The sequence below is a fragment of the Pyxicephalus adspersus genome, chromosome W (assembly GCF_032062135.1).
Source record: "Pyxicephalus adspersus chromosome W, UCB_Pads_2.0, whole genome shotgun sequence".
Lineage (NCBI taxonomy): Eukaryota > Metazoa > Chordata > Amphibia > Anura > Pyxicephalidae > Pyxicephalus > Pyxicephalus adspersus.
The window spans coordinates 8,935,283-8,959,109 of NC_092870.1; the positions used below are offsets into that span (position 1 = coordinate 8,935,283).

The 23,827-nt window shown below is 39.2% G+C and overlaps 1 protein-coding gene across 2 annotated transcripts in view; it reads left to right on the top strand.

Moving 5' to 3' along the window:
• The first annotated feature begins 2,550 nt into the window (after window positions 1–2,550).
• The window catches only part of LOC140342872 (ubiquitin-conjugating enzyme E2 A), a 44,346-nt gene continuing 23,069 nt past the window's right edge, over window positions 2,551–23,827 (top strand). The window contains exons 1-3 of one of the 2 annotated variants that reach the window (XM_072429243.1): window positions 2,551–3,035; window positions 3,129–3,209; window positions 3,866–3,891. In XM_072429243.1, coding sequence (XP_072285344.1) covers window positions 2,992–3,035; window positions 3,129–3,209; window positions 3,866–3,891 — 151 coding nt within the window. In that variant the 5' untranslated portion in view covers window positions 2,551–2,991. Of the gene's footprint in view, window positions 3,036–3,128; window positions 3,210–3,865; window positions 3,892–23,827 lie in introns of those variants that run through there. The other variant, XM_072429244.1, reaches the window with a different exon arrangement.

Sequence of the window (23,827 nt, forward strand, 5' to 3'; positions counted from 1 at the left end):
GGGAGGGATGTGATTTGCCCATGTACTTTACCATAGTTGATGTTCTGTAAAATTGCCAACGCACTTCAAAATAAAGCGTGCAAAATAAAGCGTCCAAGATCACAGTGAAAAGGTAGTTAGAATAAAGTTGATGGTGCCCCCATGCACGTGCACACACAGTTTAAAACAAATTTTGACAGATCCAAGCCGAAAGCAAAGTACACTATTTAAGTGAACTCATCCACAGCTTATGTGACAGCATCCAAGGGGGGAAACAGATTTTGTAGCAGCTAAACAAACCAAGGGCTCCCAGGAAAGTCCAGCTGCTGAAGGCGAAAGAAATCCTGTTTGCTTCCTGAAGATGTTTTTCCTTGGAGAAGGTAGAATATTCTTTATTTCCCCTCCCTTAGCTGCAAGATTCCCTGCAGTATGGTTGCCAGGTGCCACGAGGTCAGGACAGAGCTCCGATTGCGGGGGTTGTAATGGAGAGCAGGACTAAAAATAGAACCTTCCTCCACTTTAGATCAGCTCCCGCGCTTGATATGTTGATGCTCTGGGGTTCAAAAAAGCCCGCCAGAGCATGGATGAATGAGGATTCAGATCAAGCTGGCAGGAACTGCAGTTCAGTGCGGCTACCTAGCTCGGCGCCGCCCCCAGAAGTCTTCACATTTCTTTTTATATTTCAATATTTTTATTGAATTTTCACAAAAATAGGTACATGTATTTCAACAAAACAAAAAAAAAAACGAGATAATACAAAATTATCAAAACTAGGGTCAGCAGGGTACAAACATATTCTTGACGACCTCAATGTTCAAAGTGACAAGGAGAAAACCATATACAACAGTGGTGTGAACAATGAATATAACAGTGCCCTGTGCAGCCTGCAAGGAGGCCTGTGAGGGGGGCTGCTGGGGGGATCGTACTCCAGGGGAATCCTGTGTGTCCAGGTTACTAGAAGGCGGGGAGAGAGAAGCATCCCTCTCCCATCCCCTAGTCGCTTCACCCCCCTTCATACCAACAGAGGAGCCGGTTCCATCTTCCATCTCCTGCATGTCCCGGCCTGTTGCCACGTGTAGCTGCTTAGGCGCCGCCATCTTGGAAGCCGGCCGGAGGGCCTGGGATCGTGATGTGCGGTCTTTACTCTTAGTGCCTGACTTTCCTGCCATCCTCCGGAGCTGCAGGGAAGGGAGCAGGAGTTCTTGGGGCCGGACAGTAGTGTGGCTGCTGATCACCGCTACTGTAGGAGCCAAAAGGGATCCAGGGGACGCAGAGCCGGCTAGAACACGTCCATCCTGCTCAGCAACACATGCCCCGCCTCTCACATTTCTTTTTAATGGGAAACAAAGTTATGGTGATGTGCTGACACACTGGTTTTTACTCTCTAAATCATGACTGAAGAAAGTATGCAGATCAGAAAAGCTATATTTTCTTATCTTTACATACTCATTCTCAGTCCGTGATTCCATGTACTGGGACCTGTGTATTAGTACAGGAACTAGGTTTTGGCATTTTCAAAAGGAATGATTAGCAATGACAAATTCCATGTTTTTCTCCTACTGGTTTATTGAAATATACCACATCTGTCCGTGATCCTATGATAAATCTTGCCTAACTCTGGCAGAAGACCAGCCAAACACATTGGCAACTATGCTTTAGTAATGTGTTGACCCAATGGTTTTCTAGTGTTATAACCTATAGCCGTCTGGACCAAATGTTAATTGTTACATAATAGAAAGCATTGGCTGTTATACATTGTATAACACAGAGCCTCTAATTGATTTCCTGTCTTTTTCGTCTTCAGTTATACTTTGCACAACAACAAAGCCTCCAGTTCCTAATGGTGTATATTAGTTATCAGTCAAACCTATGCTAGAAATTTACTAGGTGATATTTTTAATTAGATAATGGTTAGACAACAAAGTCAAAATGATTTAAAGCATTTACAATTATTATAAATGTACAATTTAATTGTAATTACAAACATGTGAGCAGAATGTTAATCTGAAATCTGATAGGAAAAAGCTTTGTTTTTTTATAGGTTAAACATCGAATAGAATAACCATAGTATATGCAATGGATTTGACTGATACCCATTAGTCTGTTTGGTCTTTCATTGGCTGTTTGATGATTGGGTGATTATCTGTGGTGCAGTTCTGGTGGATCAGTTAGCTGTAAGCAGAGCATCCATCAGATAGTACCAGGCTGGTTGTTCATGTCTTCCCTGTTCATCTGTGGTTCCACTGTCTGTTGCTTTTAGTATTGCCGTTCTCCTCAGTCTTAAGCAGCCTTTAAAATTTTTAAAGTGGCACCAGACTCCAGGTCTAGTTGCCCACTGCAGTAAAAAATGCATCTACAGTAATTTTTTTTCTGACCATAGTAAATCTACTATCAATTCTCTTTAAGATGGACATGGCCTGCAGATTCATGTAGCACAGCACTCAACCGTCAATGAAATGATCTACCCCACACAAACCAAAACAGTCTGAAAGAAGTCCCATGACGCCACGGACCCCACCTGCCAATCATCGGTGATGGGTGTAAATATATGACGTCATCTCGGTAGAGCAGCTTTTTGCCGTTAACACTGAAGAGACCGTACCAATTCTGCACAAGGGGTCGTATAAAATATGAGCAAGACAGAACTGATTGCCTGTTAATTATTCACTGCCTGGTGACAGTGGACACAGTTTATTTACAGGTAAATCCGAATTCTTGGCGACGTCCGTAAAGACGAGGAGGATCGTCAGAAAGTACACTCCTCCGTAAAAGAGGTAAGGTTTCCCATCCCGAGGAGCAGGACTTCCGCTGTGCATCGCATATCCCTCCGCCAGGGTCGGAGCTCCCAGGGGAGACAAGAACTCTGCCGCCCGGCTAGCAGTGTTTTATTCGTCTTTCCCGGGGTGATCGCCGTGACATAGTGTGTGGAATATTCTGGATACCAGACAGCAGGACCGCGGCCTCTTCTTCCTTCGTGTCTTTGCAGTTCGGTTGTTTGGTTTCCGGTAACAAATGTCAACCCCGGCAAGACGGCGTCTTATGAGGGATTTTAAGAGGTAAGTTAGCGAATCTCCGTTAAGGTTGAGGTGGCACGAAGCGAAAGTTGTGTAAGTAGTGCTGACCGGGTGTTTTGCTATGTTTTTGTACAGGCTGCAGGAGGACCCCCCTGCTGGAGTGAGCGGTGCCCCATCTGAGAACAACATCATGGTGTGGAATGCTGTCATATTCGGGTAAGAATATCGGCACTGGGCCATATTGGGGTCTTTGGGTACAAATGTGGGAACTACCTGGTATATTTGGGTAGAAAGGCCAGCAATCGGCCATAGTGAGGCCATACGTCAGCAGGTACAAATGTGGGAATGTCCATTTTATTCAGGTAAGTGTGCCATCACTAGAGCGTGTCTGGTTCTATGTCATGGGGTGGAAAGATGGCATCCTCATGTGATAGGTTCAATGTCTGGGGAGTCAGGGAACATTTACAGACCCCTCATCATATTCCAGTAAGGACCACTGCTTGGATTTGTTGGGGTTATCATGTACAAAAAGGGGGCAACTACTTCCTCCCCCCCCCCCCCCCCCCATTCTATCATATGGCCCAGGGATAGCACTCGTACCCAAATTGGGTACAAATGTGGAATTCTCATTTCATAGTCGGGTAAGAGAGACATCACTTGGACATTTTGGGGCATCAGGAAAAAAACGTAGGAACCCCTTATATTCTGGTAAATGTGCCATTGCTAGGATGTGTTGGGCTTATCAGGTACAATATTGGAGCTCCCTCTCCCCCCAGGTTATATGATTGTGATCTTTGATGAACAATAGGTTATACATCTTTTGGTCTGGCATGGATGTTAAATAAAACCCTTTAATTTTTTTTTCTCCATAGCCCAGAGGGAACACCATTTGAAGATGGTGAGTAATAACTAGCATTGCATTATAAATGTGTTTGATGTGAGGTTTTCATGAACTTTATTTTATGCTCCCATTTGCTTTTAAATATAGCTGCATTTTCAGTAAAAGGGAATTGTAAAAATGATAAAAATTGCAATCAGACAGGCAACGTCCCTTCTGCAATAACATAAACTTAACTGCCTGATCAGATTTTTTTTTTTTTTATTTTCACTCCTGTTTGTTACATCACCGGTGCCGTCATCATCTTCTCTTCCAGGATACTGATCTTTGGCCATCTTGATTGGCCAGGTTAGGATGACATTCATTCCCGGCAGCATTTTTTAAAGACCTTGAATAGGGCAGTAGGTATGTTTTTTTTGCAGAATTAACATCGCCTGTCCCTTTTCCGGAATAAAGACTTGCCTGATTTTCAAAGCAAAACTAAAAGCCCGCTTGAGGTTTTGTGCAAGCTAAAGTTAAAAAAAAAAAAATATAGAAATATTAGGAGTATGTTTCCCAGTTAGAAAGAAAGAAACTTCCCAGCGGGACAGAACATATTGAATAGAGGGGTTTTCAAGGTACCGCATTCAATGTTATCCTAAAAACATTTTTTATTTACAAAATTATTATTATTTTAATAAAAACATCATATATTCGCATAGATTCAACAAATATAGATCAGTAATTCAATAAAAACAATTAATAGCTCGATATATGTACTAGACCAGTGATTTTCAACCACTGTGCTGCGGCACACTAGTGTGCCATGAGGGATCTTTAGGTGTACCGTGGGAAATTATCCAATTACCATTGTCGAGTGTCTGTGCTGTAGTGACTGGCAGAGTAATGTAATACTCTTCCATGTCAGTGGGTGGCAGTAGGTAACAGTTTTCTTGTTCATTCTTAGAGACAAAAGAATTAGCTACAGAGTGTCATTTTGATTTGTGGTGTGCCGCAGGATTTTTTCAATGTAAAAAAATGTGCCGTGGCTCAAAAAAGTTGAAAAACACTGTACTAGACCGATGACTTCTGATGTTGTTTTATAAACACATAATATATTGACGACTGGTAATGGTAGGTACTTAGTAAGGTTACTCCCCAAATTGGAAAAAAGTTGGGGAGTACATCTAGAACTCTTATGCGTTTCGCAGATCTGGTCTGCTTCCTCAAGACTTAATGACCAAATTTTGGATGTTACTATACGATCTTTGACAGGAGTCAAGGTTATAATACGAATCTGCAAAAAAAGTACATAATGTTTCCTTCAGAATCCAAACGTACTAATTATTTCCAATTGATAAACAAGCATGAAGTAGATTAAGTAATACAAGTTGTGCATAATTGTGCAGAACTATAGTCATTGAAAACAAGTGTACAATAAAAATTCGTCTGGATCCCCATTTTGAAAGTTGTTAGGTTTGTTATATAGTGTCTGAAAAAAATATTCTCGCAAAAAGGTGTAAATCTTTTACAAATGTACATTTTTTTGGGTGGGACAAAAATTTAGTCTCAATCAAAGTACTTCTGATTCTGCATTCGTTAATTCATGATCCGACAAATGAATTACATCTAATTGGGTGTTGGGGTAATCTTGGATAAGTACTGGGTCATTAGGCCTGTTTTGCTTGTATTGGTGTGACCTAGTGGTGACTGGGCTCCTAAAAAAGGCACTATTGATAATCCTACATATATGTTTTTACAAACCACTCACCCCAAGACTCCCACATTCTTTGCCCTCTCTAAGATACATAAAAATAGGACAGATCCACCGGGGAGAACCTTCATTTTGAAAATCCATAGTCTTACCAGTAGTGCAAGTCATTTAGTGGATTTAACATTAAGACCGCAAGTTTATAGTCTACCTTCCTTTTTGTTGGATATGCTGGATTTACTTAAAATTATTGAGGGAATATCCATACCATCAAATGCCTTATTGGTTACTATTAATGTTGAAACGCTCTACTCAAGTATCCCCAACAAATTAGGTATTCAAACAATAAGAAAGTTCCTAATGCAGAGACATGTCAACATAGGAGTTTAAAGAATTAATTTTACTACTATTTTTTTTTTTTTTTTTTTTTTTTTTTTTTTTTTTTTTTTTTTTTTTTTTTTTTTTTTTTAATAATCTAAGAACTATTTTGTGTTTGACAACTCCACCTACTTATAGGTTCAGGGCGTAGCTATGGGCACTAAGTGTGCCCCTATTTACGCCAACCTGTATTTAGGTGGATGGGAACGTGAGATCCTTGCCCATGAAGCTCTCTCGCCGTACCTGATACATGTCCTTATATGTAAACACTTCATAGACCACATTTTTGTTATTTGGACTGGCATGGTGGAAGAACTTGTGGGGTTTCTGTTGCCTTCAGAGTTACTCCAATTTAAGCTTCACCATGCAATTTAATTGCAACCAAATTCCTTTATTTGTCTGATAATTCTTTAGCATCAACTTTATACCGTAAATCTACAGGGGGCAATACCATCCTTTTATGCCACGAGTGGACACTGTTCTCTTATTAAGAGTGATCCTTGTGCGCAATACCAATTTCACAGAAATTGGTCAACAGATTGTAAGGCCCTGGTCAGCACCGGTCCTCACCAGACAACATTTCCCCTATCTAACACCGCAGTCTTGACCTATAGCAGCCCCCGCTCAGCCTTGGGAGACTGGTTGTGTCCCAGCACTCGGTTGCCCCCAGGACTTAATGCGCAAAGGATGGTGTCTGGGGATGGGCTGGCAGCAAGCCAGGAGCCCACAGATAAAGCAGTACCAAGATTCCAACATAGACAAGTCCAGAATACAGCGCAGAGGTCATACACAGGAGATCAGTCCACCAAATGAAGTACAAGGGAAAAGGCACAAGCAGGATCGGGGTCACAGGCAAAGGTCGGTCCAAGCTGAGTTCAAGTGGGTTGTCAGGAACAGGCAAGATCAGGAACAAATTGGACAAAAACAAACTTTAGCACAGATTAGCCCAGCTATACACTACAACAGGCACTGGTGACTGGGAGCAGAGAGGCTATATGGTCCCAGCGAATAGCAGTGCAGGGCTGAGTCGGGAGCTAAATGTCTCTGAAATCCCCTTCAGCTGTGCACAGCCCCAGAGTAGTGCTGGAGATGTGAGAAATACCTCAGGTTGCATAACTAAGGCTTAGTCTACATGGACTGTTTCCCCAGCGTTTAACCTGAGGCTTTTTAAAGCCCATGTTTAAAGTCCCCATGCATTCCAATGGGCTAATCTACACCAGGACGTTTCCTTCAGCCACGTTTATGAGCTTTATTTATTCCGCTCCCCTGATTGCTCCTGCAGCCCTAGAGGAGCTTTGACATGTTCTGTATTTGTAGCACATACTACAGCTCCTCTAGGGCTGCGGGAGCAATCGGGAGCGCAGCTGTCAGCATAGCAGAGCTCTGCTGATTCCTCTGCTCCCTGATTGGCTGAGGAAAGGGAAATCCTGATGATGCTTGAGCTGTCATCAGGGTTTCCTATTAGCCAATCGCAGAGTAACGTCTAGTGCTGAATGGCTGAGAAACGGAAAAACCTCAGCCAATCACAGAGCACTAGAGGTGAATGGAGAGCCTTGTCCTCATTTAACCCCTAGTGCCTGGGAATCCCTCACTGTCAGGAGGAGCTCATGTCATGAATGCAGCCATGGAAATCATCCTGTCATTAGGATAACCTTTACACAAACACACACATTTAATAAAATAATTTAACATTAAAGCCTCGTCCAATGTTTTACACATATTTTGACCCTTTCAGGGAATAAGGGGTTTTATGTACCCCTATACTCATTCCCTGAAAGGGTTAAAAACGCGTCATAGGCGTTTTATAAAAGTTTTTTAGCGTTTTAAAGTTAAGCTTTAAAACGCTTGTAAAAGTGCATAAAAACGCGTATAAATGCGGTAGGAACATTAATATGGGTTTTTAAAGCCGTTCATGTAGACCCAGCCTAAAGGGAAGCAGAGACTCCTGCTATCTTAGTTTTCCTGGCTGCTGCAAATGACATTGCGGGACAGAATAAACAGTGTTTTATACTGTGATAGCAACAGCACAGAGTCCCTGGACAGATGCGCATTTCCTAACACAGATACTGAATTTATTTTTCAAGCTAAACAATTACAATTGCGTCTCCTTTTTTCTAAAAAAAAAAAAAAAACTTACCGAAAGGAATAAACAGAATATACCGTATTTTTTTGCCGTATAAGACGCACTTTTTCTTCCCCAAAACTGGGGGGGAAAAGTCTAGATTTTCCTCCTTTAAAATTGGGTGCGTCCTATATTCCGGAGCGTCTTATACGGCGAAAAATACGGTAGTTAGATTTATCACGGAGTATAATGAAAACCATGTGGATATCTGTAAAAGTTTCAAAGCACTGGCCGCTCCTAACCTCCCTGGTGTGTCAAAGCGGTACATTTAAATATAATTTTAAATTTCCCTGGCCATTTAAAAATACTTATTTTAAATTTCCCACCTGGTCCCGCCCCCCAGCGGCAAGACCGGCAACTGCGTCCCCTGGCCTCGTGTCCCCAACGTTCACACGCTGCGGACGTAAATGTCGGGCAGGCATTGCCAAACTTCACAGATGCCGGGTTGGCACCGCTGGAGTACGCCGTGGGGACCAGGTAAATTTTAAGCGGGGTTGCCGCTTTTAAAATTAACCCTGAGCCACACTCAGGAATACCACTAGGGAGGTGATCCCACCATACAAAAATTTAGTCTGATAGATGGTAATCCGATTCCAAAGTGCCAACAGTACCTTGTCAAACATGTTCACAATGTAAGTATATCCAACCTAGCTCCTATAGAAACCACAAACTAGCTGTAAGGCCCAGGTCAATACCAGTATTCCCCAGACACCAATCCCCCAATCTATCAGTCTTGGCCTATAGCAGCCCCCCCTCGGCCTCGGGAGACTGGTTGTGTCTCCCAGCACTCGGATTCCCCCAGGACTTGGTGCACAAGGGATGTCTGGAGATAGGCCCAGTACAGAGCCCACAAATGCAGAGTACAGAGTGTCAGGAAATCTAGAAACAAGCCGAGGTCAAAACACAGGAAATCAGTCCAGCGAAGTACAAAGGTAAAGGCACAGACAGAGTTGGGGTCATAAGCAGAGGTCGGTCCAGGCAGAGTTCAACGGATTGTCAGGAACAGGCACAGGTCAATAACAGAGACTACTCAAAAATCAATCCAACACCGTTAAGCCCAGCAGACGCTATAACCAGCACATCTGACTGGGAGCAGAGAGGCTATAAAGCCCCAGCAGCCAATGATAGCATGGGATTACACAGGAACCAATCAGCTGCACACAGCTCCAATTCCCTTCAGCTGTTTAGCCTCCGTGCAGAGGTTGCTGAGAGACATCCCAGCTACAGGGATGCACCAACCCTCAGGGCACTGATCCTGAAACCCCTGTGCTACAGCGAGCGCAACCACCTAAGGAAATAGGCTGCGCGTGCCCTCCTGCGGTGAGGCATCGCCTGGGATTGTAAGTCCAGAGGGTGCCTCCAAACAATAGCTTTTTCAATTCTGGATACTATTTGAACATTCCATAGAACAGATTGTAATTCAGTAGCAATATCATATATAGCTATTTGTGAATGTGGAAGCTTTTACATCAGTAAAATGAAACGGCAACTTAAACATAGAATTAATGAACACATATATTTAATACAAAATGGAAAAATTACAAACCCCCTCTGATCAGACACATCAATCTACAGCACAACTTAAATGCTGATATGGTTCGTTTTACTGCTTTGGAACAAGTCCCTCCCCATGCTCAGGGTGGCGATTGGGACAAATTAATATTACAAAAAGAATCCAAATGGATTCATACACTAAATGCTACAACTTTCCCAGGACTAAATGAAACACTTAGTTTTCAACCATTCCTGTAAACCGTTTTGAAAAACATCTTTTGCAGTGGTTCATCTTTATAGCATGTGTTAATCAGTGTATCTTTAGCATATACAACATTCCCAGCTGTTAGAACAATACATTTTAAATCCCAATAATTTAATAAGTAGCTCACATAAAGATTGCTGTGTATTCAAAAAACATTGTAACAATGAATTGGATAATAAACATCATTTAAGGTGAAATGTAAAAACCCTATTTTAGTAATAAGCTAATTTTGTAATTTTTTTATCATGTTTCGACATTAGGATCCTTTGTGTCAAAGTTAACGGTTATTGAAGTAGTAGCTTCATTAGCTACTATTTCCCATTCTATGTTAATTACATATTTGTTATATAATTGATTCAAAGTACTTTTAGAGTTTAAACCATTCTGTGATTGTTATTATATGGCTTGTATGATTGGATGGTATGCTCCCCCTGCTGATGAGACCTGTTGAGACATTTGGCCTAATTCATCAATGAAATGCGCGTACGTACGCGCCAGTCAGCAACCTCTATTAGTGCGAGTTGGGCCCGAGTTCTAGTGAACTCGCCTGCCGGTTTCCTGCAAAGATCTCGAATACGCCAATTAAGGCGATTAATTTTCAGCTGCGCGATTCAGGAGGAGATGTTAGCCCCAATAGTGAGGTGATAGCAATTGATTAGCGCACACCTGCGCCCTGTTCTAGATACTAATTTCTATCTAGAAACTAATTTCTATCAAGCTGGATATATACTAAGTTGCACTTTCAAATATGTCATCACACAATAGTATGACTAAAAACATTTGTGAACAAACATTTGTGACCTGATAAAAATTTCATTCTAGTTTGACTTTAGAGAAATCAAATATTTTAGTAAAAATTATAGGCAAACATGTTATAATACATGTATTAAGGAACATTTAGTGATTTCACGTGTGTGTGTGTGTATGGGGGGGTTAATCAAGTAAGTTTGCTTGGATGGTATGCATTGATGTGATATTTTTTATCCTCATTATTTTTAGTTTCATCTGTTGCTGCAACACACACATTTGGCTTTATGTGCATTCATGTCTATACATACATGAGTGCATATGAAGCAAAACAAGCAATATACACAAATAAAATACAAACTTACCTTAATGAGGACTGTGCAAAAGTTCGGTGCATTTTTCAACTCATAAAACAGTTCAGGCGCACATAGCGGGTCTGTGGTGGCGCACAACTATGAGCTACACGCGACTGAAGTTTGGCGCACAACTATGCGCATCAAACAACTGAGTTTTAAAAACAAGACAATTGTGCTGTTTTTAGCCTTACAAATAATTCAAAGAAAGAAACAGCTGGAAAACAATCACAATTGTCTTTTTAAACGGTGTGTCCTGGGAGATTGGAAAGGGGATCACCTAACCCCCAAAAAACAAACAACAACATTTTACAAACAACTTTATTCAAAAGAAACATTTGCTAAAAGGTCACAATAAAATATCAAAACCAAAAAACAAATTTTTTTTTTTTTTTTTTTTTTTTTTTTTTCCCCTCTGATGAAAAAAAAAAAAGTCTGCTTATGGGTGTCTTTGGAACACATGTTTGGGTTCTGGTATCTCGTACCTAGACTTCTGTCAGACTCAGGAGTGACATCTCGGCATTCTTCACAAACAGAGACGGAAACGGACTGATAGGTCCCTCCAAGGGACTTTGGAATAGGCAGAGGCATATTTAAGCAGGCTAGTTCTTCTATTTGGTGCCTTGATCACCACATGGCAAGGATTGCCCTATCCCTTTGGGAATTGTTTGTGCTTATTTCCTGAATTTGATCTATTTATTTTAGGTTTTTGGCGCTAATTTCGGATTATAGGATTAATTGGGCTCCTCACTAATAACCAAACATTCTATAAAAAAACATCCTCCAGTGACTCTGAACTTTTAACATATTGGTGTGGACTGGTTAAATCCACTATATCTACTATTGTCTCTTTCTTTGTTTATTTTATTAATAAAAAAACACTATATAAGGAATACACTCATTAACCTGTTTGCAATATTGTTCCAGTCTCTGCAGTTACTTTTAACCTAGCTTGAAGGTATTCCTCTGCCAGCCCATGGTTAATGTGAGCTACCATTTATATTTTATGATTATTTATTACTTTAACTACCCAGGGCGTGACTCAGGGTTACCGCTGGGGAGTTTAAAATAAACACCTGTTCCCTCCCGCGTCCTGCCATCCTCTGGCCACGTCCTCTCCCTCGATCTGTCCCCCGGCGAGTGTGCTAACGTTCCCCGGGAGTTCCTGTGACCTCAGTGCGTACAGCTGTCGTTAGGGGCGCGGCAGGAATTTCAAATTATTTTGTATTGCATTCAATACAAAATAACTGTATTGAATGCAATGCACTGAATTTATATGTCTAAAAGCAGTACATGGTCTTTCATGACAATTTTACAGTATAATATAATAGTGGAAGTATAATAAAGTTTGAAACCCAAAATAATGTCAAAGTTTATTAAATTTATTTTTATTTAATTTTGACATGATTGTGTTTCAGACTTTTTATTATACTCATACTATTAAATTATACTGTAAAATAAATTTTCATGAACACAATGTACCGCTTTTAGACATAAAAATACAGACAGAAATGAACCGCCCAGGAGGTTAAACTATCTATAGTGGATAATTCAATATTGTTTCACAATCTTGTTTGTAATGACTATAGTTCCGCACAATACACAACTTTTATATATAACCTTAATTCACTTCATAATGCTTGTTTATTCATTGGAAATAATTAGTAGTACGTTCGATTTTTGAAGGAAACTTTGTCCCTTTTTTGCAGATTCGTGTTATAAGCTTGACTCCTGTCAACAAAGATGTAGTAACATCAAAAATTGGTCAATATTTAACTCCTGAGGAAGCGGACCAGATCTGCAAAACGCATAGTTTTAGCTATACTCCCTATTTTTTTTTCTAATTTGGAAAGTAACCCTACTAAGTACCTACCATTACCAGTAGTCAATATATTGTGTTTATAATACAATGGCAGAAGTCATCTGTCTAGTACATATATCTGCCTATTGATTGTTTTTATTGAATTACTGATGTATATTTGTTAAATCTATGCAAATATATGATGTTTTTAATAATTTTGTAAATACAAACATTTTTTAAGACAATATTGAATGCAATACCTTAAAAACCCCTCTATTCAATATGTTCTGTCCCTCTTGGAAGTTTTTCTTTCTAACCAGGAAACATACCCCTTCTATTTCTACCATCTAAATCTGGCTTGATCTACTACTTGAGGGGTTTCATCATCATTCAATTTAAAGAGCCTATTGTAAAAATGGAATGGTCTATTTGCCTTGCCGCGGTCCTTTTTTTGGCACTTGTTAGGTTAGATGTCTAGCAAGCATCTGCTTCTAGCCAGGTGCTAAATCTCTGCACTTTCCTGCATTCTCATTGCAGTATGAGGTTCCAGCAGAGTGGAAGATCCTTCTAGTGTTCGGCCGAAACCATGAACCTGTAGAGCAGTGTGGACTTGTAAGGAAAGGAATTTGTTCCTAAGCTTATGTACAGGTTGGCATTTAATTCAAAAAGTTGTGAGAAAAGAATGGCTCTTTCAGGCAATGTAGATTCATAAAGACTTTATAAATGGTTATATTTCACATCTGTTCAATAAAGAGGCAAAAACTGGTGAATTCTAGACAGTTCTGCTCAAGTTATTTTAATGAAAATATATACGAATCTAGACAAAACTCAACTGAGTGGTAAATACAAGTGATTTTCCAAACATGTTAGATTAGAATTGAACAATGAAAAAATCACTTTTTGTGACATCTCTATCTTGCATGATTACATACCATAATAAATATGACATATAATACACAAAGCACCATGCAAAGGACAGAGTTTTTAGACGTAGCATCTGTGTCTAATACACTAAATAAAGCGAAATTCAATCACAGAAAGTATTATGTAATTTCAAAGACTGTAACCTGAATGGAATCTACTTACCAATGTAATAAATGTTAATGGATAGAGAATAAATTAATAAATCAACCAAACTTACTTATTCTTGAGTGAGATGTTGGTATGAGAATAGAAAGATTGGGCTAGCTGTAATATGAAGGGTTGGCCTGGGGGTAGAGGTAAGTGTTTACCGTGATATAACCAACATTGATGAAGAAAATTCAGTGTAAATTTCAAAGGAGAATATATGATCTTTTTTTAGGAAAGTAATGATAGAAGAAGCAAATTCTACTTTTAAATAATAAAGATTCATAAAGACTAAAAGTATCTATTAAGTACCTGGTCATGGAGACGCTTATGGTGTCTTCATAATGAGGTATGCAAAACCAATTACTTTTATGTAGGCTGGATGACACCATTTCCAGTGAGATACTAGGTCATAGATAAAAGTTCCATTTATGACCTATGATGGGGGAAAAATATTATAGTTAATTACAGTATAAGATAATAGTATCAATATATATGAATATAAAGTTTGAAACACAAAATCATGTCAAAATAATAAATTAAATAAAAAAAAAATTATACTCCTACTATTATACTGTAAAATAAATGTTCATGAAAGACAATGTACTGCTTTTACACATATAAATCCACTGTATTGCATTCAATACAGTTATTTTGTATTGAATGCAACACACAGATTTGAAATTCCCACCATGCACCGACGTCATCGGGGACTCCGGCTGCCGGCTGGAGGAAGCAAGAAGATGGGGATTGCGGAGAAGGATGTGGGTAGATCAGGTAGGGAAATGATCAGGCAAACTGATAAAATAGTTTGTCCTCGGATCCCTTTAACCGAATGGTTTGCGGTCTTCCTGGTGCCAGGGTTCGGCATGTGGTGGACCGAGAGGACAAATTACTGCGAGTGGCTGGGCATGACCCAACTGTCTTGGTCCATGTTGGAACCAATGACAGGATAGATGGAGGATCCTTAAAAAACAGTTTAAAGAACTAGGTTTCAAGTTGAGGGAAAGGACCTCCAAGGTTTTATTCCCTGGAATATTGACTGTGCCATGCGGAACACAGGAAAGGCAGAGGGAGCTTAGACTGCTAAACGCATGGCTTAAGTCCTGGTGAAAAAGGGAAGGGTTTGGGTTCTTAGAGCACTGGGCTGACTCTTTTTTTTGGGGTACAACCTATATGCCAGAGATGGTTTGCACCTAAATGGAAGCGGGTCCGCTGTGCTGGGGAATGGTGGAGGGATATTTAAATTGGGACAGAGGGGTGTGGGACAGTTAAATAAGACAGGGGTGGTCACTATTGGAGGGCGTATTGGGGATAGTTGGGGGGTGGGAGAGTTATGGATAAATATAGGGAGCTTCCCATGTTACACACACATTGGATTGTAGATACTATTTATACTAAAAAAACAAAAGGATTTGGCAAACGGTGTTGGTAAATGCAGCAATGGTTTAAAGAGTGTTCACAAATGCTAGAAATCTGGCAAACAAAATAGGGGATTTGAAAGCCTTAATGAATGAAAGGCATTATGACTTCGTTAGTAATGCTGAATCCTGGTGGCGGTGTCTGTATGTGAGAAGTGATTTGAAAGTGATTGTGAAAGAAGAAATTGTTGATGGAGTATCTGATGAGTTTGAGACATTATGGGTGGATTTGAATGTGGGGATGCATTATACACAGTTATTAGCGTCTGCTATAGTCCCCCAGTGTTATTTAGGTATATTTTATCTGCATAAATATGGAAATTATATCCCCTATCAATGCATATAGATATTCAATTAAAGAAGGTTCATGCACAAATAATAGCTAGTCATTCAATCAGTTTAATTAAGAAAACAAGGCAAGACAAAGTGCACAGCAATATTGTCAGATATTTAAACACATAGGAACTTCAATCAATGATACATATATATATCACATGGACATAGTTATTAGTAGTAACCCCTGTAAGAATCTAGTAACTTCTCAGTACACAATACAGTAATTATAAAACCGCAAAGTAATGCAGTAATACTATAGACACCCATAGGAATATATTCAGGAATATCTTATAGCTACCTGCTAAGAGGTTAATGGGTATCTCGGGAGCCTACTTCCTTCCCAAGAGGACCCCATAACAGCTTACCTAGGGAGACCCTCAGGAGACAAAGAGGACCAGCCCGCCAGAGAGAAGAGCAAGAGAGCAAGATTCTCTCAGTTCCCCTTTTTACATAGTTAGTTCTAATTAGGTAACATTGGGCCTCCTTGATTGGTTAGTGGGTGTGTTCGGTACGCTGACCATCAGTTGGGGCACACCCCACTAGATTGGGATTGGTTAATGTAATTTGATGGACCTCCCAACTAAATTTGGATATAAAAATCTCCATCTGGAATCTATGTTTAGGGGTCTATAAATGTCCAGCTGGGTCATCACCCCAGTCCATCTGTTCACTTCCCCCTCCATCTCCTGTTTCCTCAGGCGGATGGATTTATGGCCCTTTGAAGGCCTAATTGGTGGTCTGTTTGTTATAGGAAAATAGGTCTTGTCTCCTGGCAGCTGTTGTATCACCTGTGTGTTACTCTGTGAAGTCCTGGAATTGGAGACCCCCTAGGCGGGCCAGAGGCCAGTACAAAGATACAACAGGTTTTCATGTTTACTTAGATACAGTCTCACTATTAGGATATCTCCAACAGGGTACTATATACATAAATCCCTGAACACATATCTATACACACATTATATATACATTTATATCTATTCACATATATTTATAAATAACTATAAACAATCTTGAGGTGGAACACCCAGTGCTAAGGAAGAAATGGAGAATCAACTACTAGCACAGATAGAATCATGGGAGAATTTAACTACCCTGACATTGACTGGAGTAATGGCGATACAGAAACAGCAAAAGGGAGGAAATGTATGAATTTAATACTATAATATTAAAGATAATTTTTATGGTAGTTTTTAGAAGCCCCAACTAGAAATGATACTCTGCTGGACCTAGTTCTTTCTAACAATGCAGAGCTTATAACCAATGTGCATATAAAAAAAAAAAAAACCTGCGTGTGACCATGATATGACTTCATTTCATGTAAGCTGTAAACGGGAAGCAAAAGCATGAAAGAAAAACCATTATTTCCCTTGTGCACACAAACCCCCCAATTTTTTTTTAAATATATTAATAGGAAAAAAATCAGATCTGAGCATGCAGTTCCTTTTAAAGGATGTCTCTGGGTTGGTAACTGGGGATAAAGATTAAACACCTTTTTTTTTTTTTTTTTTTTTTTTTTTTTTTTTTTTTTTTTTTTTTAGCTCTGTGTACACAAAGGAAAATGGCAGAGCTCAAGTTAAAATTCATAATGGCTATGTCACTGCCTTAAATGGTTCACAATCGCTCAAAATTGATATGATTGAGAAAACAGTTGAGCAAAATTACGGTTGACAAAGCAACAGGACCTGATAGATTACATGCATGTGCCCTCAAAGAGATGAGCTCAGTTATTTCAAAGCCATTTATTTGTAGGGACTCTTTAATCACTGGCATGGTACCACTGGCATGACGTTGGTGTATGGCGGGAATTTCAAATCTATTTGTGTTGCATTCAATACAAAATGGATTGGTGTAAGGCCAATGTGGTTCCTATCTTCAAAAAGGGACCAAAGTTATTACCAGGTAACTACAGACTGGTTAGTTTAACGTCCATAGTTGGAAAGGTCCTAGAGAGGAGTTTCTGCTAGAAAATAATATTATAAGTGATAGTCAGCATGGCTTCAAGAAAGACCAAAGTTAACAAACAAATGTACTTTTTTTTTTTTTTCTTATGAGGAAGTAAACAAAACAGGTGGTGGTAAAGATGAATGTATTTCCCTTTTGAAGGAACAGAGACTTCTTGCTATAGAAGGAGCTTTCTTAGACATATATGTGAGAACAATCAAAAGTGGTTATTATTCCGATTTATTAAAAAAAGATGGTGGTATTTATACAATGTAAAGTAGACAGTACAGAAAAAAATAATTATAGGTTTGAAGTGACTCTTTAGGAATCCTGAGTTAAACAATTTATGACCCTGATATCCTGGGAACCTTTTCACATCTCCCCAGGTGACCATTCCCTTTGTTCTTAAAATTAACAAATTAATAGTCATTTTCCTTCTCAAGTGCCAAACTACATTTGAACATCCCCTAGAACAATGGTCATTTGGTCACAAGCCTGGACCCCAGAGATCCCCCTGGGGCAATAGGGAAGAAAAAAGGTGTGGATGACAAGTCTTTTGATATGAGGCAAAAGCCTTTATATATAGTAAATGTTATGATTCCTTCTTGTATAAAATAATTAGGTCCACATCATTTTCCCCCTCAAGTTCATTCCCTGAACTTATATCACCTTCAAGGACTTTGTACTCGGATAAGAGACTTGAGGAGCCTGCCACCCACGGCACTTATTTGCTGGCAACACCGGCTTAGATTTATATTGGTGTTGCATAAGCAAAGAAAATAAAAGGTATTCAGCATTGGTAACAAAGATGACTTGAACTTTGATGTAGGTCTTAGGTGCCAGGAAAAACTAGGCCTGGAGCTTGCACTGTGCATCACGACTTTCATGGTGGTATTCACAGGAGTACTCTTTCAACCTTCTGCATTGGAAGAGTGGAGTAGCGTCATCATACGTGAGATGATGGTCTATGGCTCAACCGGGGTTGTCTTAAGGACCTCCTGGAAACTTTTTAAAAGGGTAATGGGTCCCTTATAGCAACATTTATCCAGACTTTGGTTTGAGTAACAATCTTCAGATGTGGGTATAACTGGGTCAGGTATTCCTTAGCCATCTTGGATGAATGCAAAATCTACAAAACAATTAATGATATTTTCCAGGATAGATGAGGTCAGCATTGAATAAAGGTGATTTAGCATGAGATGAAATATATGATGAAAAACAGAACCACAAAAACTTTTAAGGATAAGAATGTACATAAGCAACATTTTAGCAGTTTCATAAGCAAATTGATACCCAAAACAAAGGAAGGTTGCCCCTTAGACGTCAGGAGTTGGGGAGTCCCGCTGAAGGGTTGCCCCTACGTTATTCATCTCTTACTGTTCAAAAGGAGGTATCTAGTAGAGGCTTTTTTAGTTTTACACTTAATTTTAAAATACATGATTATCATATGCAAAACCGTGAAAAAAAGTAATATAATTATTGGATGAAGCATATTTTTTTTTATATTTTTATTAATTTTTCGAGAGGAAATACAATATACAAAACAAATACAGTAAGGTTGCAGCATAGTAAATATCACAAAAAATGGAATCGCTGGTTGACAAAGTTACAATCAAATTTGGCTAGTGTTACAAATTATAAGAGCATAAAAAAAAAAAAAACAATCGGCAAACAATTGAAGGATCATTGTCCAAAAGACAGTAGGCATACATACCATGCTGTTTGTTCAAATGTCTTGCAAACTCTTTTTCTCGTATCCAAAGATAATGTAGCTATGTATAAAAAACCCTCCACACGTGTTTCCTTGTCCAGAGAAGCTTCAACCCATTCCATCTCAAAAACAAACCACAGTATTTCCAAAAATAGTGCAAGTTAAAAGGGGTTTGCTGTAATCCAGTTATGGAGAATAGTTTTCTTTGCTACCAGAGAAATTATCATCAAAAGTTTCCTGCAACCTTTGGACCAAGAAAAAACATTTATCCATTGCACCAAGAAAAAACATTGTCCATTTAGGGGTTAATGAAAAATAGTTTACCAACTTTTGGAGTGCATACATCGCAACCTGCCTCCAAAAATAACGAATTCTACGGCAGTCCCACAGCATATGATATAAATCTGCCTCCAAGACGCCACATTTTAAACATTGCGAGGAAGGACTGAGACCCATCTGGTAAGAATGCTTAGGTGAAATGGATGCATAGTGGTAAAGTTTCAGAGTCATTTCCCTATACATTGAAGATGACTGCCTTCCAAGCTCTGCAAAAATATATTAATAGATCATGTGGGGGTAAGCTCTGGAAAATGAACCATCAACACAGCCCAGTATTTCTGTTTTCATAATCTAACACAGTTCTATAGGCGTTGTATGTTTCAGTGATGGCTTTTTTAGCCGGGTTAGGCACTGTCTATAATTTTTGTCCAATAAATTGGACCAATCTGTGGAGGATAGATTTTTAAGCACTGATTTTACATAAAAAGTTCAGCTGTAGATATGTGAGGGACTGTAGTCCTAGAGAGGGAAACGGTGTAGCAATAGCTGACTTGCGAGGTGACCTTGCAGGTCAAAGTATTGACTATCCATTTCACTTTCATTGCTCGCAGGTCACCCTGGTCCTTCCCTTGGGGTTCTCAAAGTATCCAAGGGAAATACCCATTTCTCCACAATGGGAGGAAAAGGAATGCATGGCTGTTTTAATAAAAATTTGTATCTGATTTTGTACCAGACATACCAGCAAGAGTGAAGTAGAAGGTTTTGGACAACTTCTGGAGGAAGTAGTTCTCTGTGGATATGCAGAATATAAAGAAAGATGGCTGTTTGGGATCAATTGTTGTTCTAGGGAACAATTAGCGTAACAGACAGTACCATGTATCCAGTCTCCAATGTATCTGGAAATTGAATTATATATTTATATTGAATTATATAATTCATTGAATTATATATTGAATTATATAATTCAATATTTGGGAAATTAAGCCCTCCATGATTAACCTTGTTGGAGTATACACATAGCTAACTTTCTTTCCTGCCCAGATAAAAGCCCGAAAGGCTTTATAGATATCTTAGAGATCTGTTTGTCTAATAATAATTGGTAACATTTGCAGTATGTATAGAATTTTGGGAAATATGATCATTTTATTAAGATTTATATGTCCTACATAGGGAGAGCTGCAATTTGGCCAATTTTTGTAGCTGTTCTTTAACGGATCTCCAAAGAAGGGGCAGTGTTCTCCCCAGCCCCTTTTAGCCGGGCGCACCACCCAGCATTTTTCAGTAAACACCTGGCTGTTTTGGGATGGTTACTGATGGGGTTGGGTCACAATACAGGGTCTGCCACCCACCTACAATTTCTTCCCACCCAGCTCCAAAAAATTTCTAGGTTGAGCACTGGAGGGGAGATTATAAAGTTGTGGAGTCTGAAGGGATATTTGAATATCCTAACGCCCAAATATTTCACTTTGTGTTTGCACCATGCAAATGGGTATTGCTGGCTTCAATTGGGCTTTGTGTATTTCTTTAAATATGGTGCCTTTGATTTATCTAAATTGATTGCATAGCCCGATATGGTTCCATATTGTTGCAGCCGTCAAACTTCTTTTCAGTTTACTAATGTACAGAAGTAGGTCATCAGGAAAGGCCGTTATTTTAACCACTTTGTCTCCGATCTGAATACCTTCAAAATTCTTGAAAACTCTAAAAGACGCAACAAAGAGTCAAATACTAGATTAAACAAAATGCGGGATAGTGGATATCCCTGGCTGTTCCCTCTAAACATAAACACCGGGGCCAACAAATTGCGGTTTATAAAAAGTTTTGTTTTTTGAGAGTTGTAAATGTTTTGAACAAATGATGTAAAAACCTGACCAATCCTGACCTGCCAAGATTGCATAATAAGGGCCATTCCACTCTTTTAAAGGCCTTCTCAGCATCCAGGCCTACTAGCATTGATTTGGGGGAGTTTGGTTTTGCCGCTACAATCGTTGCTGCTATTGTGGAGCGTACCCCTAAAGTGGAGCTCTTCTCTTTTACAAAGCCCAGCTGCTGTGAAGAAAGTATAGAGGGCAAGAAACATTGCAGTCTGTTAGCCATTATTTTGGCTAATATTTTGTAGTAGTCAAAGTTGAGTAGGGAAATTGGTCTATAGGATGATACTAGTAGTGGATCCCTGCCCTCCTTAGGAATCAAAATGGTGTGAGCTTCAGTAAAATCTGTGAAGGGTGTATTTTGTGTTAATATCGAGTTATATACCTCCGTTAGGAGAGGGGCAATTTCCATATTGATCATTTTATCAAATTCTGCGGTGTAGCCATCAGGGCCAGGGGTTTTATGGTTTGCCATCGACTTAATTGTTTTATAAATTTCCTCTGCAGCTATGGGTCTGTTTAATAATTGAAGCATAAGATTTAAAAAGGCACTTGTTTTAGGACTGTATAAGTTTACTTCGATCATGAGTGAGACGTATGGTTGCTTGGTTTTCAAGAACCCTTGGTGTATTCAATATTTTGTTTTCTTTATCAAAATTCAATAACCAAGCTTTTAACTCCCCTCCAAATCCCAGATTTATTTTCTGCAACCTTACAGGGGTATCAGGTTTGATGTCTAATTATTTTTTCTGGGGTGATAGGAATGCATCCTTGTTTGTCTGGTACATCCATACTATCCATAATATCCACTAGCACCCATCAGTGTCTATAATTCTTGGCTGCCCTGACTCATAAACCATCACATCATGATCCAACCTAGGAAGGACAACATCATCTGCCGAGGTGGTACCTAAATTGATAGCAGCGTTCGGTCCCTGTATAGGCACAGCGTTCGGTCCCTGAGATGGGTACTAAAGAAGAAACCATGCTAGTTGCAAGTTAGATTAGAGCAACCATGAAAATGTGTTAACCACCAAATTTAGGCACCACCTTCCTAGCTTGTTTCTTTAAATTGAGTGAAAAATGTCCTTCATAAAGAGAGGTGATCATAATCTTGAGATCTTGTGACAACTTTGATTTTATTTGGGTGCAGAACAAAGTTAAATTTCTTCCTGCTGTTTTACCAGCCCAGCGATTAACCCATTAATTTTCATGGTATCAGACAAAGAAACAGTAGCATCAATATAAGCATGTTGTAGATTTTCTAATATATGATTTGTCTAATTGTGTCTTCACTCCCATCACCTACATGTTGAACCTTTTCTCCTTGAATTATTAATACTTCCAAATCTATAAAGTTTCAAGTCCTCAAATCCTCATTCATTGGCCATCCAATCATTCACTCATTTATTCAGGGTAAATCTATACCATTACATAAAACATCCCACTTCCAAGGATATATGAAGATTGATTTGCATACCAATATACTACTTCAAAGAATAATGTCCTTCAATGGTGCAATTGTCTCATACCGTGTATAATGAAACTACCTATGGACCCTCAACCCCCCCACCTTTTGTGTGCATGTTTTTCCCAGACGAGTGTCTTTGCATACTTCGTCATTCACATGTATGTTGTTTTTGATTTCCCCACATTACCAGTAACATAAATAATATACCAAGATGCATAATTTTCTCCATTGGACTCCTCAGGATACAATTTACCTTGTTTTATCTTGCCAAAAATGGATCCGTAGCATTCACAGAATCTACACTAATGGGTGAATAAGTCATGTTTTTTTAGAGTCATCACTATTAACCATTTCAGGAAAGATTTCTAGAATAGGACGAACCTCACACTCTGGGATTGTCTCATCTGGTTGATATGTCAGAAACAAGACAATCTCAGTACTACTTTTAAACACGTCTTTAAATTTTCCTGGTTGTAGGTGGTGTGCTAGTGAGTTGGAGATCTGGAATAGAAAAAAAACTTTGACATGCAACTTACTAAGCGGTTTAGCAACTTCTCTGGACCCCTAGAGGTATGTCTAATAGACTTTAACATAAGGGGAAGGATTTTCACCCATAGGGACAGGTATGTTCATAAATCTCAGCAAGACGCTTTTATTATCCCATTATAACTTTCTTGATATGGTGTGTGAAACTTCTGTTCAATCTGGAGGCCATCCATAACTTCTGACATAACTTCCAGGGTCTAATTCTACTGATTCCTCAAGGCCATATCTGCACATAATTTATTACAACAGTTCTTGGCTGTGATTGAAGCAGTAGCATAGACAACTTGCCAAGCCTCTATCCATCCAGGGAACATACACACATCAGAACATACTCAAACTAGTGACATTTTGGTAATTAATCAACCTGCAGCCTCTAAAAGGGGGTGCAAAGCTTTAAGTAAATTGTTCATAGGGTTTTTACAAGTTTTCCAGGATTATACAATTGACACATCTCACATTCATGACCAAATTGTTCTGCAACAGTGGTAAATCCTAGGACAAT